The sequence below is a fragment of the Macrotis lagotis genome, chromosome 7 (genome assembly GCF_037893015.1).
Source record: "Macrotis lagotis isolate mMagLag1 chromosome 7, bilby.v1.9.chrom.fasta, whole genome shotgun sequence".
Taxonomy (NCBI): Eukaryota; Metazoa; Chordata; class Mammalia; order Peramelemorphia; family Peramelidae; genus Macrotis; species Macrotis lagotis.
Genome location: NC_133664.1, coordinates 21,670,645 through 21,690,367, shown reverse-complemented (window position 1 = coordinate 21,690,367; position 19,723 = coordinate 21,670,645). Strand labels below are relative to the sequence as shown.

At 43.5% G+C, this 19,723-nt stretch overlaps 1 protein-coding gene across 1 annotated transcript in view; it reads left to right on the top strand.

Annotated features, from left to right (window-relative positions):
- The window catches only part of CMTM7 (CKLF like MARVEL transmembrane domain containing 7), a 59,798-nt gene that overhangs the window by 33,894 nt on the left and 6,181 nt on the right, over nucleotides 1–19,723 (top strand). The window contains exons 2-3 of the mRNA XM_074195624.1: nucleotides 13,383–13,556; nucleotides 16,643–16,741. Of these exons, the coding sequence (XP_074051725.1) occupies nucleotides 13,383–13,556; nucleotides 16,643–16,741 (273 nt within the window). The remainder of the gene's footprint in view (nucleotides 1–13,382; nucleotides 13,557–16,642; nucleotides 16,742–19,723) is intronic.

The following is a 19,723-nucleotide window of genomic DNA, read 5'->3' as shown; positions in this document are numbered from 1 at the left end:
CCTACCAGAACAAGACCGCATCAGGCTAGGAATGGTTCTCACTCTCTCCCTAATTTGAGCTCCCCTCTTCACAGTGAGATGGTAACCAGTGCTCAGAGAAGAGGGCCATTGCCACACCTCTCAAATACTAAATAAGGGATGTGGGCTCCCCATCTCACAAGGCTTGGAGTTGAGGCCTCCCTTCCCCATTCTTTATACCAGGGGCCTGGGGTATGTTGATTAGTTTTACTAAACTGTCTTTTCCCCTCTTTTTATTCTTTGTTCCAAAGACAGGCTTTGTAGGTAGCAGAACAGGAGGTGTTATTAGGAAATGAAGATGTAAAGATGAAAGATATTAACTCAGTCCACTGAAAAGGATCTGGATTTAAATTCTGTCTCTGACCTTTAATACCTGTGTTACTTCTTCTCTATGAGCTTGTTTCGTCAGCTGTAAAATAAGATTTTACTCCAATTTCTGATGGCTTCTGGGGCCCTTCCAGCTTTAGAGCTATGTTCTTACCATGATCTAATAAAAAGGAATTTCTTTAAAGATGGACAGGGATTGTATTATGTCTGATGCGTGACCTATGACTTCAGAATTCCATTTTCCTGAGGGCTTGGCAGAAACCATTGGGTTTCTGGAGCAAAGCTAATCATGGATGCTTACTGAGTGTTCAGCTACATGCAATTGAGGGTTCTCAGCTCTGGTTTCCATTTTCCTCATGGCTCCCATGCCTGCTGACCCTACCGGGGCAGGGCGCTGTCCATCTGTGTCCTTGGCTTGGTGATTTGACAAAATAAAGGGAAGCAAGAATTCAGAGGAGCAGCTCAGGATGTGGGGCCCAGTGCCCAAATTAGTTCTTTGTTCATGTCCTGGACAGCTGTGGCTTTTTTAAAGTGTTTGAACAGTCCCAAACACCCCTTTATAAGCTCTGTTAAGAAACAAGCACTAGACATTGTATACACCTTCCCTACCTGACATCTACACAACACATCTTTAGAAATGGCTTGCCCACTCTTCTCTCCCCACCCATAACAGTCCCCAATCATTCATCTGGCTCCCCCACTGTCCCCACTGGCTTTGTATCAGTTCTCAGGGCTTCTAGAAAATGTATAGTTTAGGAATAAATGGGAGAAAGGATGAAGGTAGACTAGTTTAGTAGAGTCTACTCATCTTCTCCCTCCTTTCCTCCTACCAACTGATAACCTCACTTTATATTTTGGTGAGAAAATCAAGGCCTTTCCTTCCTGTCCCAAACACATTCAACATCCCACTCTCTCCCTTACTCTCTGCTGAAGAGGTGACCCTTCTCCTTACCAAAGCCAACCCCTCTATACGGGCCCTTGATCCTATCCTCTCCCATTTCTCCAGTAACTTTCCACCACTAACCATTATCATCCCCACTCTCTAGTTTTATTATCTCCATATCCTGGTTTCCTTCCCTGCATCCTGCAAAGTGTGGGCACCTCTAGACCTTAAGGCAAACAATGGAAAGGAAGCTGGAGAATGGAAGGAATAATGGTGGATGGGTGGATGGATGCTTGGATGGAAGGATGGAAGTAGTTGAGTGGGGAACTGAAGAGTAGTGCTGAACTTAAACTCTACATCAAAAAAACAAGTCATATTAAGGGCAATGAGCCTCAGACTTTGACCTACCCAGGGAGCAGCGCCCCTTGAGGCTGGGCCCCTTTTCCCTCATAATATAGTTCCCCTCCTCAGTGATGCTTCTGAGGGGTGATGAGAAGAAGGGGGTCATTGGAAAAGCTGCCCAAGTTGAGGGCAGAGGAGGAATCATACATGGATCCCAGACCCTGGGACTGAAAACTGGATCAGGAACCATGGAGGTTATCATCCAATCCCCTAGGTTTTTTAAACAAAATTTTATTGATCATTTTTATATCATTTTTAGTTCTGAATATATTCTTCTCCCTCCCCTACCCAGAGGGACTGTGAATAAAAAGGAAAGAGGAAAAAGCAGCTCAACCAATAAATATATCAACCAAGTCTGAGAGTACATAGAGTTGTCCCTACCCATTATTCCTCACCTCTGCAAAGAAGGGAGAGAGGTTCTTGCTCTCATCTCTTCTCACAAATGATCATGGAGCTAGAGGTGGAAGGTCATCCTATCCAACCCTCTTATTTCTTAGATGAGGAAAATGGTGTCCAGAGATGTGGGCAAGACCAAGCTTGGTCATTTTAGTTTCTATATCTTTTTCCCAACTCCTCTGTTTTGCAGTGGATGAACTTAAGGCCAATTCCCACCACTAATAAGATCCAGGATTTGGATCCACATCCTCTGACTCCAAATCCAGAGTTCTTTTCCCCAACTTCTGACACATTAATAACAGGAATAGCTGATATCTATTATATTTATGTTTATCATGTTATATCATATCCAACTTGAAGGTTAAAGTGCTTTAGGTAATCATATCATTTAATCCTCACAGCCCTTATATGGAGTAGATACTAAAGGTATCTCCATTTTAGAAATGAAGAAACTGAGGCTCAGAGAGGTCATTCAGTTCTGTCCAGAAGTCAAGTCTAGCACCCCCTCAGCTGTGCCACACCAGCATGGCACCTTGGGGCTCTTCTGATTTCTTTGGCATTTTTCCTACTGGTGACCTTTGAATGCCAATGTTTTCAGAGACTTGGTTGGGGAACTTAAGTCCAAATAAAGCCATTTGAAAATCTAGATAGCGGGAAGGGCCAAGAAACAGAAAGGGAACACAAAGAAATCAGTATGTATTTTTCGTGGGGCTGCAGAGACTGAAGCCTAAGAGCTAGAAGGGAAAATGGAGCTTATATGGTCCAATCCCCTCACTCTACAGAGGAGGAAATGGAGGCACACCCAGGGCAGCGAAGGTCACCCAGGCAATTAGTGTCACAGACAGATTTTGAACTTGGCCCATCTCAGCACTCTTTCCACTGCACAAGAAAATCTAGATCTAGAACCAGAAGGAACCTCAGTGGACGTCATTGTCCACAAGCTTTTCTTAACGGGGTCAGGCATCGTGCTAAGGCCTGAAGAAACTAAGAAAGATTTTTTAAAAAATCAGTCTCTGTGCTCATAGTATAACAGGGGAGAGAAGATGCAAATTGCAGAAAAGATATAGATGGGGTAGATGGGAGATATTTCAGAGGAAATTACTATAGTAGCAGTGTGTGTGTGTGTGTGTGTGTGTGTGTGTGTGTGTGTGTGTGTGTGTGTTGGGGGGGGTCCTGAAGAAGAAAGTAGGGGTTGAAATCTCTTGTCCAATTTCCTCATTTGACCTGCAGGCTCCGTTGTCTTGCCCAGAGTGGCCCAGGTGACTGAGGCAAGATTTGAATCTTGGTCTTCCTCCCTTTGCTTGTCCACACTGTTGCTTCATGACTTTGTGGGTGATTTCATATTAGAGTTTGCATTTTTTTCTAATATAAATACTTGGACGTTATAGGTTTTAATTAGAATATTTCCCCTTATTTTTGGTTATTTAATCAATCATTTGTAAGGCAAAGTCTGAAATAATTACTTTGGTTAAAAATAGATGGGGAGCCTGTATGATTCAGGCAGAGGTGCTAGACACTTGGGTTAAAGATTGGCATTCAAATTTGACTGCTAATAGTTTCATCTTTCATCATTGCTTGTTTTTTAAGTTCATCTATTCTAATTACAAAGAAGTGTGATTAGAGAAAGGGGTCTGGGAGTTCTAATTCTGCCCCCAAATTAGCTTTGTGACCTTGGAGAGTCCATTGAGTAAATTCAAATATCCTTCTTGCCCTCAAGGGTATGATTTCTTTTTCTTCCTCAATCTCTTCCCAGAAGCTTATCTGGAGCACCTGAAAGGATTGAGATTATAGGGCTGGAGTTCACCTAGGCAGATATCATGTCTTACAAACACCTCTCACCCCAATATCTGAGCTTTAAGGGACCTCAGAAGTCATTGAATCCAACTCCCTCATTTTATAAATGAGGAACCTCATCTTTCCACTGAGGCAAAAGGACTATTATGATCCCTATTTTACAGATGGGCAAACTGAGGTAGGCAGAGGGTTAATGACTTTGTCCAAGAACACATGCTTAGGGCAGGATTTGAACTCAGGCCTTCCTGACTCCAGATCCAGTGCTCTATCCCCTATTCCAAATCACTGCCCCTGATGATGTGTCTGGGGAAGGATGCATTGACTGCATCTGTTTGCATGACCATGCCAAACCTCTACCAATATGGCGCCATTGGTATTCATGGAAACTGAGTTGTAAGGAGATGTCTACTCCAACCTATACCCCATACCCAAAAGCAATCCCCACCATACCACACTCCATAAGTGGTCTTCCAATATCTCCAAATCAGGGGAACCAACCTCAACTCTTGAGGTAACCAATCCTATTTTTGGAGAAGGGAAGAAGCCTTTTTAGAGCACCTACTAGGAACTGTCCTAAGTGCTTTAATAAATTTTATCTACTTTGATCTTCACAAACATGACCCTGTGAGGTAGATACTATCATCAGGCCCATTTTATAGTTGAAGAACTTGAGGTCAACAGTCATTAGTGACTTGCCCAATGTCACACAGCCAGTGTCTGAGGTGGGATTCAAATTCAGCTCTTCCTGATTCCAGGTCCAGTTCTCTATCCACTGTGCTACCAGTCACATGATGTTTTCTGCCACCCATCCTAAATAGACCTTCTTTCAGTTTGTCCTCCAAAACCTGACAGAATAAGTCTAAAATGAATTTAAGGCAGTTGGACAAGGGGCTAGGCTGGAAGGGACATAGAGGACAGGGGATTGTGAATTTACAGTTTGGAAGGGCTATCACTGAACCTGCCCATTTACAGATGAGACCCAGAAAGGGAAGTATCTAATTTGCTTAAGATCCCACATATTTGAATAAGCAAACGTGCAGTGGGACTGTGGAAGGAATTAGTGAGTAACTTCTGTTCTGATTCTTGATTTGGAATGGACTTGAAGTTTCCCCAAGTCTTTTTGAAAGCATCGTAGACTTTCCCAGATCACAACTTCCTCTCCCGTAGAGCACTGACCTCACAACAACCAGGTCAAAGTTAGTTATCCCCATTTGATAGATGAGAAAACAGAGGTGCCCAGAGGGGACACATCTCTGTTAAAGGTCACACACTAGTTATTATCTAAGCCAAGATTCAAAGCCAGCTCTGATTCTCAGATGCTCTCTCCAGGACTCCCCTTGCCATCTTTTGGTCAGAACGGGGCTCTGAAGAAAATGAAAGTCACTGATATTTGTCAAAGCACCAGAAAGTTTGCAAAGTCCTTCCCATACATGCTCTCCCATTGGATTCCCATTGGAGAGATGAAGAAACTGAAGTTTGAAGTAGGGAAGGGACTTGGGTCCTGATCACAAAGCTTATAAGTGACAGGAGTGGGATTTGAACTCAGGTCTTCCTGGCTCCAAGGAAAGTTATATCCTTCAGCCTGATAATGGCAGGGAGGGTTGACTCTAAAATCAAGTGAGTCCTTTCAGTCAGGTCTGACTCTTCATGATCACATTTGGGATTTTGGGGGGCCGAGATGCTGGAGTGATTTGCCATTTCCTTCTCCAGTCTATTTTACAGCTGAGGAAACAGAGGCAAATAGTATTAAGTGACTTGCTCAAGGTCACATAGCTAGAAAGTGTCAGAGGCAAGATTTGAACTCAAGTGTCCTGTCTCCAGGCCTGTCACTATAGACACCAATTTTCCCATTTATTACCTGTATGACCTTAGACAAGTCAATTTTCTTCTCTGTCCCTCATTTGCCTCATCTGTAAAATGATGGGAAAGAATGAGATGGATTCTGAAGTCCCTTCAGGTTGTAAATCCCTTCATTTTTCCTTTCTGTAAAAGGAAGGGCTTGGATTATCTGGCCCCTGATGTCCCTTCCACCTTTAAATCTAAGATTTGACAAATTTCTCTGAACCTCAGTTTTCTCTTCGGGAAAATGGGGATGTTAGACTAGGCAGTCTTGTGGTGGGTCCCTTCAGTCAGTCCCTCCCAAGTCTTAAGATCCTAGGATCCCCGTCTCTGCAGGTGGGGCAGTTTTCTTGCACTCCAAACCAGAATACGGTTAAATTTGAGAACACACCGAGCAAAACTCATCGGCCTCGATTTCTTTACAAAATGCACTTGACCGACTTTTCACTGGTCTCTCAAGCTGAACAAGAGAGCCTTGTTCTTTCCTCCCTGGGCTCTTCCAGAAAGCCTGTTAAGGTTTCATCTGAGCCCCTTCTGTCCTCCTCCCTCAGTTCCACCCAGCTGCCTTTCCTGCAGAAACTCTATCCCGAAGCCAGGATGCAGAGAGGCAATGGTGTTGCGTGACCACATTGTTCTTCCTTGCTTCCTGAACCAAAGGCATCTGGTGCCATCTTCAGCCAGAAAGGACATTGGACACATTCAGTGTTGGACAAAATCTTTAAAGAGGATGAGCTTGGGGGAAGGCCACTGACCCTGGTTTCTTGACCATCATGCTGGAGTCAGCCAGACCACATCCCTGTTCATCATGGAGCTGTGCCAATGCTATCTTCCTGGCAGGAAACTGACCCACTTAAAATAAATATTCTAGGCTATATCTAGATTAGGCGTGATCTTGGAGCTCATTGGGTTCAACCCTCTCATTTCACAGATAGGAACACTGAGGACTCATCCCAGAACCAGATATGGAAAGGATGAGGTGGAACCAAGATGTCAGAGTAAAGGCAGGAAAGTAATGACGGAAGGTGGATCTGGGTCCCACAGATCCAGACATTTTAATGGAGAGAGTGCTGACCCGACTCTAAGGTTCCTCACATCTCTACAACTTCATGATATGAGCTTCACTCTAAAACGTGGTTCATTCAAAATCAGGTTCTTCTTTACACATAGGTATGTAGGACAGTCGAGGCCAAGATTCAGTTGAAACCAGATTCTAGGTCAAGAATGAAATCTTGGTGTAGCCATCTTCTGTCTTTCACCCTGGTTGACAGACTCCCAAGGGAGAATCTTTTCTGCAGCACTCTTAGATGATTCTGCCTCCTGTGAGAGTGAAACTAAGTTTACCTTTCACTGAAATAGAGAGAGAAGGTTCTTTTTGCTGCCTCTGCCCTAACAGAAAGGGCAGAATGGTCATTAGGGACTGGGAAGGAAGCCAGAAGGGGGAGAATTGGCCAAGGCAAAACTAACAGGAAAGTGAGTCTGACATAGGGTTTTTGAAGGATTTTTTATTAATTATTTAGACCACTGAGTACCTGTGATTTCATCAGTATAAGAAATTTTGCTTTCTCTTCCAATACAGTTGCCTGGGGCACTGCTTATGTGACTTGTTCAAGGTCACACTTAGGAATGTTCTAGTCAGAATGGACAAAGGGAGGAACAGCAGGTCAGATGGACTGGAAGAAAAAGAGAGACTAGGAATGGAAGGAAGATGAAAAAGGCAGGAATTAAAACTTGTCTTCCTGCCTCTAAGGTCAGTTTTCTGTTCACAGATGGGAACACTGAGGATTCATCCCAGAACCAGATATGGAAAGGGATGGCTGGGGAGGAGCGAAGATGATGGAGTAAAGGTTGTTCCCTTTAGCATTGAGCAGAGCTTCCTACAGGTCTGTAGTGTTGGGGGTCTCTATCAGGGACTTGAATCTTCCTGATCCCTTGAGGACAGCATTCCTGCCCTAACTTGCCTCTGTTCACTCATGTAGTCACCCTGACAAGTCTATGAGACAGGGACAGGCTGTAGCATTCTGAAAAAGAGCATTAGATTGGGGTCAGTAGACCTGAGTTGGAATCCTGACTCCAACACATCCCAGCTGTGTGACCCTGGACAAATTCCTCAACCTCTCTGTGCTGGCTTCCTTATCCATCAAGTATTAGTTGCATTCTCTGCTTCCAAAGATTGTGAGAATGGTGCTGTGTAGACTTCAGAAGTCACTAGTAAGTGTGTGCTGATGAGTGAGCCTGGTACTTAAGATCCTCCTCAATCTGGTTCCCACACCATTTCAGTCTTTTTTTCATCTTCATCCCGTTCCTACTCTCTCTTTATGTGCCTGCTACTCTCTTTATGATCCCTTCTCAGAATCATATTATTAAACAATTGAAGGAGAAGCTAAATTTCAATTATAGGTTAATGAAAATAAAGGTGTCATTTTGTTTCCCAACTGACCTGCGGTTCCTCCCTTTGTCCATCCTGACCAGAACGTTACCCCTTCTCATTTCTTCTCACAGAAAATCCAGGGCTTCCTTCAAGGCTTAGCTCAGAGGCCATCCCTTACACTGATTACCACCTAATTTTAGGACTTTTTCCTCTTCATATGACTTTGTATTCATTTACTATTGGGTTGTTAGTTTTGTTTTGTTGCATATTAACATCTAAGAATCATACAAAACACTCATCCAGTATGTGATGCTTGCAGAATGAATAGAGAATCAGCCATGGAGTCTGGAACACCTGGGCCATAGTCTTCCCTCTGACATTTCTTGGTTGTGTGACCTTGGACAAGTCATGCTCCCAGCAACCCTTTGAAACTGATTTTCCCAGCAGGTTCTATCTAATCTTCATTGGAAGAGGGAGCTTCCATACTGAGAATTGTTCATACCAGAACTTAAGCAATTAATTCTGACTAAGGACAAATACCAAAGCTGAAGCCTAGTTAATTTGACTTCATAGTGAGAGGATGGGACTCACTGGGAAAGACCCTGATGTTGGGAAAGAAAGAGGCAAGAGAAGAAGAGGTTGCCAGACAATGAGATGGTAGATAGGCTCACGAAAGCCAGGAGCATGAGCTTGGACAGACTTCAGGAGATGGTAGAGGAAAGTAGGCTCTGGCACGCTGTGCTCCATGGGGTCACAAAGAGTCACACATGACTGAACAACTAAAATAATGTGGAATTAGCGGGATATACCATGCTCATGCATAGTAAAATCATAGACAATATTTGCCTACTAATTTTTAGTTTTATATGTATTTATATATCTGTTATCTCCTTAGTACAGTATAGCATCCCCTTTGAATGTCCGGGGAAGCCTGGGTCCCCTTCTCAGAATTATATTATTAAACAATTGAAGGAAATGCTAAATTTCAATTACAGGTTGATGAAAATAAAGGTGTCATTTTGTTTCCCATCTATATTCATGAAACCCTGAAGCCTAATAAATTAATTCATGAACCCCTGTCCTAATAGAATATAATCTCTTGAGTGCCATCTCCCTTTTGTATTGGCATTCTCATTGGTTAGCACAGGCCTGACCTATTTTTCAGATGAGGAAAGTGAGACTGAGAAAAGTTAAGTGACTTATTCATGGTCACACAACTAGTTAGCCCCAGAAGGCCAAGAGCATGCAACAGATGCCCAATAAATACTAATAGGCATCCATTAGAAAGCCTGCCCCCCCACCCCCAACTTCAAGCCATAGATGCATGGTGTTGGTTGCGATGGAATCCAGACCGGAAGCCCTAATTGTTGGGATTTACTATGAATCCCCCATCTAGCTGGGAGGTTAGTAATCCTGCTTAATAATATTTAATGGAATTCAGTGTGAAAAAGTATTCTAAGGTGGAGTTGAAGTCTGGGTCTATCTTGGTCCTGGGGTTGGGGGAGAGTATGGGAAGACTTTTCATCCTAGTGGAAGAGATGTGGGATGCAAAAGGTTCAAATAAGGCACAAAATTCCCGTGTTGCTAGACTAGGGCAAGGGGTCAGGTTGGCTGTGTGTATCTTTGTCAGTCTATTACCAGAGTTGGGTTTCAGGTGGACGGAAAAGAAGAGGTGGAGCTGTGAACAACCATGGGTCATGGGTTCCTTGGGTAAACTGCAGAAGTGAATTTGTGAAATTCCGCATTAGAAATGACAAAGACATCGTAGGAGACGTATAACTCTACAAGCCCAGGAGACCACAATGTGTCTGCCATCTTGTGAAACCACCCAGATCATGGCATTCATACCATCCGATACAATGTGTTATTCCAACAAGGAGGGTGTTTTCTGGTTCACTGGAAAGCACACTGGACTGGGAGCCAGAAGACCAGTTTTTGAATCCTGGCTCTGCTACTGATAAGCTGTGTGACATTGGTCAAAGTGCATAACCTCTCTGGCCCTCACTTCTTTATCTGTAAAATGATGGTGGTGATGATAGTGGTGATGGGAGGGGAAGAGAAAGGGCGAGTTAGGTCAGATAGATTCTAAGGCAAGTCTTCAACTTTGCTACATCCTGGACCCTTTGGGCAGTCTGCTGAAGCATACAAGTCCTTACAATTTATTTTAAGTTCATAGACTCCCAAGTTGAGATCCCTACTCTAAAGTCCAAATCTATAATGCTATGATCCTATGGATTATTCACAGTAAAACTCCAGAGGTTCTACTTCCATGGGGGGGAAAAAAGGAGGAAATAAACATTTATATTGGAATTACTGTCTTTTAGAACATGGTAAAAGAAAAAAATTATCTTCATTGTGACAGAAAAGGGCATTTCATAAAGACCATGGGATTTCTTTAGACCTAAAAAGGATGATTTTGCAAGGCCCCTAGTTAACCAGAATATAGTAGGGAATCATTGAAAATATTTGAGCAAGGGAGCACCATATCTGGATCTGTAATCATTCCTTTGCTCAAATGTTTTCAATTATTCCCTGTTGCAGGAGTGGGAAATCTGTTTTCTCCCAAAAGTCATTTGGATATTTTTAACATCACTCTCAAACCATACAAAATGATCAGCTTAAAAATCCTAACTCTAAAAAACTCCTAGATTTATTGAATTTCAAGTCTCAACTGCAGTTGACTTGGCAAAGCCAGACCAAATGACGTCTCAGATCCCTGCCCCTGCCCTGTTGCATCTTGATTTAACTCCAAATTTTCTTTCAAACCTCTAGTTCCTTTCCACAAGCTGGGGCCATCTTCCATTCTTATTTCATAAATACTCCCAGAATCCCAGTAAGAGGGATGAGATCTATATCTATATGTATCTATCTATTCATCTGTCATCTATCTTCTATCAATCCATCTATCTGTTCATCTATCCATCATCTATCTATCTATCTATCTATCTATCTATCTATCTATCTATCTATCTATCTAATTAGCTAACCAATAGAAACTATATTGGAATAAGAATTCTATCTCTAACATCCTGGCCAAGTGTTCAGTTGGCTTGGAGAGGCAACCCCCTGCCCCTCTAGGATGTCTGTTTCCCCTCCATTCAGCCTCCATCTCCTTGAGTCAGGTTGTGAAAGTTTCTGTACTTGTTTGAGAACATCCTAGGTCTCTTGAATGTTTTTAGAGTTGTTGTATTTCCCTCCTCCCAGTCAGAATCCCCTGGACCTTCAGTCCCCCAGAGCTGAGTCACGAGACTTTGAGGGTCACACCAGCATCAACCAGAGAGGCCTTGATAGAGGTCAAAGAATCAAGCCCATCCTACAATTCAATGGCAGCCCTGGCAGTTTTAGAGTTGGATGTGTGGACAAAATTCAAAGCTCACTCCACTGCAAAGGAGTAAAATATTGTCTTGGGGTGGGGGTGGGGGGATGTTGAAAAAGCCCCAAAGCTAGAATCACTATTTGATTCTGTTTGGTTGATGGGAGAGGAACTGAGAAGAGCAGCATGGCTTTGGGTGCAGGAGAGGGGGGGGATAGGCAAATACTGAGGTGGGCCCAGTCTCAGAATCAACATTGGTTTGTTTTGACATTGAAATGCTCACTAGCCCCACAATAAACCACCATGTGTGTCCTCCTCAGTTTTGGCAAAGGGTTTGGGAAGACTGTTGGGAGGCCTGGCTTTAGTTTGCTTTTCCAAACGAGGAGTTCTGGAAGATGCTCTTCACCACTGGCCACTTGCACCAGAACTGGGTCCCTTGGGTAAACTGGACTTTACTAAAGGATTTGTTCTTCTGCTATAGAGAAAAACCTACATCATGGAGAGTTTCCTAAAAGTTCTCATGATTGGGACTATACTGGGCCTTCTTCAGTCAATCTCCCCAAGTCACTGAGAACATAAGAATACACCTGAGACACTCCTTGTCTTATGGCATTCATCCTAGTGAATGAATGTGGTAATTAATAGGTAGCTACTGTTCCCCAGGTTGGTTTTTTTGTTTGTTTTTTAGGTTTTTGCAAGGCAAATGGGGTTAAGTGGCTTGCCCAAGGCCATACAGCTAGGGAATTATTAAGTGTCTGAGACCAGATTTGAACCCAGGTGCTCCTGACTCCAGGGCTGGTGCTTTATCCACTGCACCACCTAGCTGCCCCTGTTCGCCAGGTTTTGAGTTACTAAGGGCCAAAACAATACAGAGATTATAAACTCCTGAAGGGCAGAAATGGGTTTTTGCCTTTCTTTGTATCCTCAGAGCTTGTTGGTTTGCCAAGTATTCTCATCCAAAAGTCATGGGTTCAAAACCTTCTCTGACACTGGCTTTATGACTATGGCCAAGTGACTGAACCCATCTCTTCCTTTGTTTCCTCATCTACAAATTCGTGGAGGGGATGGGGTTGGAGTCAATGACCTCCAAAGTTCCTTCTGTCTCTGCGGAATCCTTTTTTCTGTCATGGTCCCCATCAGAAGTCTGGTGAACCTAACAGCAACATGGGGGCGATGATCAACCTTAATGGACTTGCTCATTCCATCAGTGCAACAATCAGGGACAATTTGGGGCTGCAATGGAGAATCCCATCTGTATCCAGAGAAGCAACTGTGGAGTTTGAACAAAGACCAAAGACTATTACCTTTAATTTAGAGAAAAAAAACCTCATTATCTTATTATGTAATTTTGCTCTCTCTTATACTTTATTTTTCTTCCTCAAGAATATGATTTCTCTCTCACATTCGCCTTAGATCAATGTATACCATGGAAACAATGTAAAGACTGGCAAATTGCCTTCTGTGGGGGTGGGGGGAGGGGAGTAAGATTAGGGGGAAAATTGTAAAACTCAAAATAAAATCTTTAAATAAAAAAAAAGTTTTCAAAAGAATTGCAAGTTATCAACAACCATAAAAAAAAAAAGAACTTGGGTTCAAATCCGGTCTCAGACACTTAATAATGACCTAGCTGTGTGGCCTTGGGCAAGCCACTCAACCCCATTGCCTTACAAAAAAACCTAAAAAAAAAAAACTTCCCTTTCTCAATCTATGAATCAATGATCCTCAGTTACTTAGCCTTGTGGTTCAAAAAATGTAAGCTCCTTGAGGGCAAGTCCCCGGCTGATTATTTTTTTTCTTTGCCTCTCAGTTCAGCAGAGAACATAGGCTTGGTGAGAAAAGTGGTGAGGGTTATTTTCTCATACCCCCAACGAGGGTAGTCTCAGAGAGAGGTGCCCAAGGTCCCATGGGTGATGAGTGTCAGAGGCAGAAATGAAGTTCCGGACAAGTCCAGAGTGCTCTCCACTGCACCTGAATGAAGCTGTCTTCCATGTAGTGCCTTTGGGAGAGATCTCTCCAAGCTCGGTCTCTCTCTTTTCTTGCAGATCTCTCTCCTCATTGCCTTCCTCTGCGTGAAGAACTCCATGTGGACGGACTACAGCGCATACAGCTACTTTGAAGTGGTCACCATGTGTGATCTGCTGATGATCCTCGTCTTCTACCTGGTCCACCTTTTCCACATCTACAGAGTGCTTACCTGTATCAGCTGGCCATTGGCGGTAAGCGGGCTGGTAGTGTTCACCTGGGAGCTACACAGTAACTGGTATGGGAGAGAGGGAGGGAGGTGATCACATCATCCTTCCAGGTGGTCTTTTTTAATCCTTTAATCTGGCACCTGCTATACTAATTATCCCTTGCCGGTGATTACCTGTTATTACCTGTTACTGATTAAAGATTTCATGGCTGGTAGGTTGGCATCCCAATTTTCACCTTGAATACTTCAAAGCAGGCTTAGGATTTTGGGGGAGGAGTGATTAAAAAGGTCATTTCTAACTGTCCTTGTGACGAGTTGTCATTCAACACTGTGAATAGTCAACACTGTTGAATAGGCAACACTGTGCTAAGCGAACCCTATCTTAGCTACAAAATAACAGCTGGATTCAAACCTTACTTGGTAACTTTTTAAAAAATTGATAGTCTTAAAAATGTTTGAAACAAAAAATCCAAAACATTTAAATATGAAAAGGCAGCCCACAGTCTAAAATAGCTCAGCCATCTTCTCTCTACCAGAAAGACCACAGTCCAGTGCTTCCCAGACCTGGTTCACTGGTGCCTCAGAGCCTTTTTCATCATCACAAGGATGGAATTCTTGGAATTTCCTGAAATTTCCTACATAAAAGTCAATCACCAAACATATTTTGACTCTGGATCTGAACAGGGTCTCCTTGGATTGACTCAGAGTTTGGCATTGATAACTGAATGCATTTCACTCAAATAGTGAAATTGATTCTATAATTGATCAGAACTGACAGATGACTCCGGCCTGGGAGCGAGTCCTAGTGGTGATTACCGTGTCTGGTTCATAGAGGCGCCTAATAAATACTAATGGATCCATCTCTGTTGATTCCAAAGATCAGTGCAGTGAGTCCCCAAAACTACAGGTCAACCTTTCAGGTTCCTCCTTGTAGTCTCGAGCTTCCCTGTTGTCTGTGTGTGGTTCATAATACAGCAGCACAGATTGAGGCAGAGGGTGAAGGGGTAGGGGGAGGCAGGGTAAGGATGCCCTTGGCTAGAGCCAGTCACATGCTCTGTCCCTTCAGGCCTCCAGTTTCTCATTAGCTAGGATCTCTGTTCTATGTGTCTGCTTTATCGCTTCCTTGTTCTTTCTATAGTTTCTACTTTTTCCCTCCTGTCTTAGTTTCAGAGAGGTTCCTGTTCCACACCACAGTCCTCGTTTCACGTCAACCCCCATTCCATCCAGTGTGAAGGTTTGATTACAAGGAAGAAGAGCTGAGTAATGTTTTGAATTGTGGTGGAAATAATTTTTTGACACAATCTGTGTAGTTCTACCCCAGGACTTCAAAAAAAGGGATGTGTGTTTGGAAATGGGAAAACCAGTGGACCAAGTCAGAGCATTAAAGAGGAAACTTCTTTTGGTGGACTCAACAAAGACAAAATCACCTTGATGATGCATTGAAGCTGTCCATTTAAATATGAGAGAAAACCTTTCTTGGAATATCATGGCTGATTCCTCCTTTTAGGAAGGGCATTCTTACATTGGTGGATCTTCAGAAGTATAATCAAAATAATTAAAGGACCTACAGGTCTTAAGATAATTATAGTAATAAAGAATCATCTTAACTCTCATGAATCTTTTATACTATAAGGCCTGTAACTCTATAAGGCTTTTTGTTTTTAGGTTTGTTTTTGTTTTTTTGCAAGGCAATGGGGTTAAGTGACTTGCCCAAGGCCACACAGCTAGGTAATTATTTAACTGTCTGAGGCTGGATTTGAACTCAGGTACTGCTGACTCCAGGGCTGGTGCTCTATCCACTGTACCACCTATAGCTACGCCCTATAAGGCTTTTTAATATTAATTTAATTTAGTATTAATCCTTTTAGTAACCCTGTGAGATACCTGCTGCTATTGTTCCCATTTTTGAGATGAAGAATCTGAAACTTAAAAGTAAAACAACTTACTCAAGGTCATATAACTAGTCTTTATCCGAGATTGGATTAAAAGCCAGGTCTTGCTGACTCCTGAGTCCAATACTATCCACTAAGCCATGGTTGGAGCTCTATTTGAAGGAACTGGGGATTTTAACTTGGAGAAGAGAAATCTTGCAGGACTGAGACAATTTGAAAAGTTATTAAGAGGACAAGTAAGTGGATTTTTTAGACACCCCCTCGCCCTCCCAGAGAGTGCAGAAGTTGCAGGAGAGGCAGATTTAAACTGGACACCAGAAGAAATTTCCTTCCAATGAGACCTGTCCCCAAGTGGCAAAGACTGGTTCACCCTTTGGTGGGGCTGATGAAGAGGGGACTCTTGTTCAGATCCAGACCACTCAGACCCCTGAGATCCTTTCCATTTCTGGGATTCCACACAAACTCAGAGGAATCAGGGTGAGGGGCATCCAGGTTGAGCCCAAGTTGGGTGCTTCACAGACAGCAACCGACTCTCTTTGAAGTTCTGCCCAAAGCCCATCACAGCAATTCTGTGAGATGGTCACTATTCTTAACCCCCAGTTTACAGATGAAGAAGAAATCGGGGGGGGGGGTTAATCTGGAGAGGACCGTGTGGCAAAGAACCTTGAACTTCTTCCTGTAGCAGCATACTGGGCTGATGATGGACTCATCAGGCTCTCTCTTGTCAGTGGCAAAAATTAGGAGCACTGTTAGTCTATGCAAAGATCCCTGTTCATCCAGAAACTTTTTCTAAAGGCAGAAAAAACCCCAAGATGCTTTGCGAGGGACCTGTGTCCTTGGGAATGAAGCCAATGGTTTCTTCAAAGATTTTAGCTGCCTGGAGACAGTAAAGGAGGAAGAAAATCATTTTTAATTCTCTGCAGGACCAGAACGATCTTCTGAAAGAACAAAGTGGACCACGAAGCAGTTGCTGGAGGTTCTCTTGATAAGTTGAGTTTTTCTTCTGTCCTGTTTTCTTTTCTCCTTTGCCATTTCTCCCTTTGCCTCTCGCTTGAATCATCTCCCACCTAGTTTGTCTATGTTGTAACTGAATAGGGCTGTCTTGGAGGTAGGGGACGATTTTCTTCCTGATCTCACAGGGACACCCCATGAGCCATGCCCCAGGGACAGACCCTCTTGGGCCAGCCGACCCACTGCTCTGCCTCTTTCTTTCCTCCAGGAATTTCTCCATTACTTAATTGGCACAATTCTCCTGCTGATTGCATCCATCGTGGCAGCATACAAGAGTTATGGTATAGATGGCCTCGTGGCTGGAGCGGTGAGGAGCCTTCTCTTGGATGAGCACCCCAAAATGCAGATGGTCTTCTGCTTCTTTGACATGCCCCAGTCTGAGTTTCCTCCCTTCCTGTGCATAACAGGAACACAGAGAACTAAAAGGGACCTTTAAGGCTGTCTAGTCTAGCCCCATCCTACAGATACTCTTAATGCAACATCTCATTTCAGAGATGAGGAAACTGAGTCAGAGAGCCATGCAGCTCATCCTACAGATACTCATAATCTAACATCTCATTTTAGAAACTGAGTCAGAGAACTTCAGTGACTCCCCCAGGGTCATGCAGCTCATCCTACAGATACTCTTAATCCAATATCTCATTTTAGAAACTGAGTCAGAGAGTTTCAGTGACTCCCCCAAGGTCATGCAGCTCATCCTACAGATACTCTTAATCCAACATCTCATTTTAGAGAGGAAGAAACTAAGTCAGAGAGCTTCAGTGACTTCCCTAGGATCACATAGCTCATCAGCACCATAAGAAGCTTTTGAAACCAAGTCTTCCCAACTCTAAGCCCTGTACTCCTTAGTCAATAGTCAGTAAACATATCTTAAGCAGTTTCTGTGTAAGCAAGGCACAGTCCTAATGGTTGGTTATACCAAAAGAATCACGGATTGTCCCTGTCCTCAGGAGCGTGCCATCTAATGGGGTGGGGGCAGGGGAGACAGCAGGAAAAATTATGTACCAAGAGGCTTAATCCAGAATAAATAAGTGAAAGGGAGAAGGCACTAGAATGAAGAGACATTGGGAAGGCTCCAACAGCAACAACAAAAGTCAACATTCCATGGTGCTTTGGACTTTACAAAGTGCTCTAAATGTCTGTTTTGTCATTTGAGTCTCCCAGGAACTTTGGCAAGTTGTTGCTGGTTTTATTTCCACTTCACAGAAGCAGAAACCAAGTCTGAGAAAGGTTAGGTGAGGGGCAGTTAGGTGGCACCAGCGGATATAGCACTGGCACTGGAGTCTGGCACTGGAGACATTTAATAATTACCTAGTTGTGTGACCTTGGGCAAGTCACTTAACCCCATTGCCATGCTATAAATGAATGAATGAATGAATAAGTGAAGAAATAAGTATGTAAGTAAAGAAATAAAAGAAAGGTTAGTTGACTTTCCCGGGACAATGTCACACAGCCAGGAAATGTCACAAACTTCCCCATTTAAACCTAGTGCCCTCAGAGACAACAATGAACTGATTTTAGCTTCTACTTTAGGGATTCTAGAGTACTTTATGTACCTGATATCACTTGTTCCATCTAACAACCTCAGGACGCTTTTATCCCCATTTTACAGCGAAGGAAACTGAGTCACATTCAGAGTCACATCACACAGGTCTGACATGGGTGGGTTTTATAGATGAGGCTCTTAGGGCTGTTCTAAGTCCTACATCTTTGGGAAGAGGCTATGGAAGAAAGACATGAGGCTTCTAGGGGACACAGTGGACAGACTTGAAACCAGGAAGATGTGAGTTCAAATCCTGTCTCATACAAATAGCCACCTGACCATGGCCAAGTCACGGAACCTTAACCAGACTCAGTTTTCTTAATGTAAAATCACAATAGTACCAATTTTACAGAGTTCCTGTGAGGATCAAATTAGATAACTCCAAGTGGTTTATAAATATCTATGATCATGATCATGATCACTATTATCTCAGCTTGTGAGGGCCTCTTTTCTTATTTGAGGTAGACTAGACCCAGGAAACAGAATGATGTAGTGATGCGGACAATTGAGAAGAGGCCAGTTTACAGTCAGCTCATTATGCAGCAATCCAAGAAGAGAAATCTCCAGAATAACAGGATTATAGACTGGTCAGTAAGTACCAGAGGCATGGCAGAAGCGACAGGTTCCCATGTGCTGGTGGCTGTTCTGGACAGGGCTCCACCTTGGGTCTGGGGGCTGAGATGGATGGGTGTGCCTCTTGTTTTAGGCCCAGCCTCACTAAGCTCAGATGCTAATCACTGTGCTTTCGTGTTTGCAAAATATCCAATTTTATCCCCATGACCAGAGCACACCCACTCTCAGGACCTCAGGGGGCCTCATCTATAAAAAGGAGGGCACCCAAGGACTAGGAGATCTCTAGTTCTGAAGTGGCATACCCCTTCAAGATGATAATTGTCACCAGCCGGTCAGTCTGCTGGGTATGTGGCCTCTCTGCCTCACAATGGGGTCACTTTCAGCCTTCCATTCAAACCCAAGTTAATGACTGGAGCTAACAAACAGCCCAGGAGTTGGAATGCTGAGCTTTATCCCACAGCCTTCACTCCTCCTTCATCCCTCTTCTCCTGCAGCAGGTCTAAGGGCTGATGGGATTGCCATCTTCCCTTCATTCATTTACTCATCCACCAAGTTACCAAAGATGAGAGCTGGAAGTCTAATCCCTTCACTGGAAAAGAGCATTGACTTACCCAGGATCACCTGGCCAGGCAGAGTCTGAACCTGACTCAAGCCCCAAGCTCCCTGACTTCAGTCTAGTCTTCTTTCAATTAGACTTAGCTGGATTTGTCAAGTTATTCAAGAAACAAAGGCCCTACTATCTGCTGGTACATAAGATATCTGGGCTATTCTGGCCAGAAACTTCGCTTTCTGAGAATGAACTTGAGGGGGGGCAGTCTTAGACAGTCATACTTTTTACAAATAGTTGATTCTCATAACAGCCCTGCAAGGTGGGGTCCTGTTTAAGCCCCATTTTACAGATGAGGGAACTGAGGCATGCAGAGGTTAAGTGACTTGGTCAGGGTCACACAGCTAGTAAGTAACTTTGAACTTAAGTCCTGCAGACCCCAGATCCAAGGTTCTATCTCCAGAGCCACCTTTGTCCAGTTTCAATCATTTACATTTTCAACTGCCCTGCAAAGATCTCCCATCCTTTAAGAAGATTATGGGAAAGGCTGCCTGGCACCCAGCCCTGATAGATACTTGGTGTGTGACTCAGCAAGTGAGTTATCACGAGGTCCCGGGCAGCTGGGA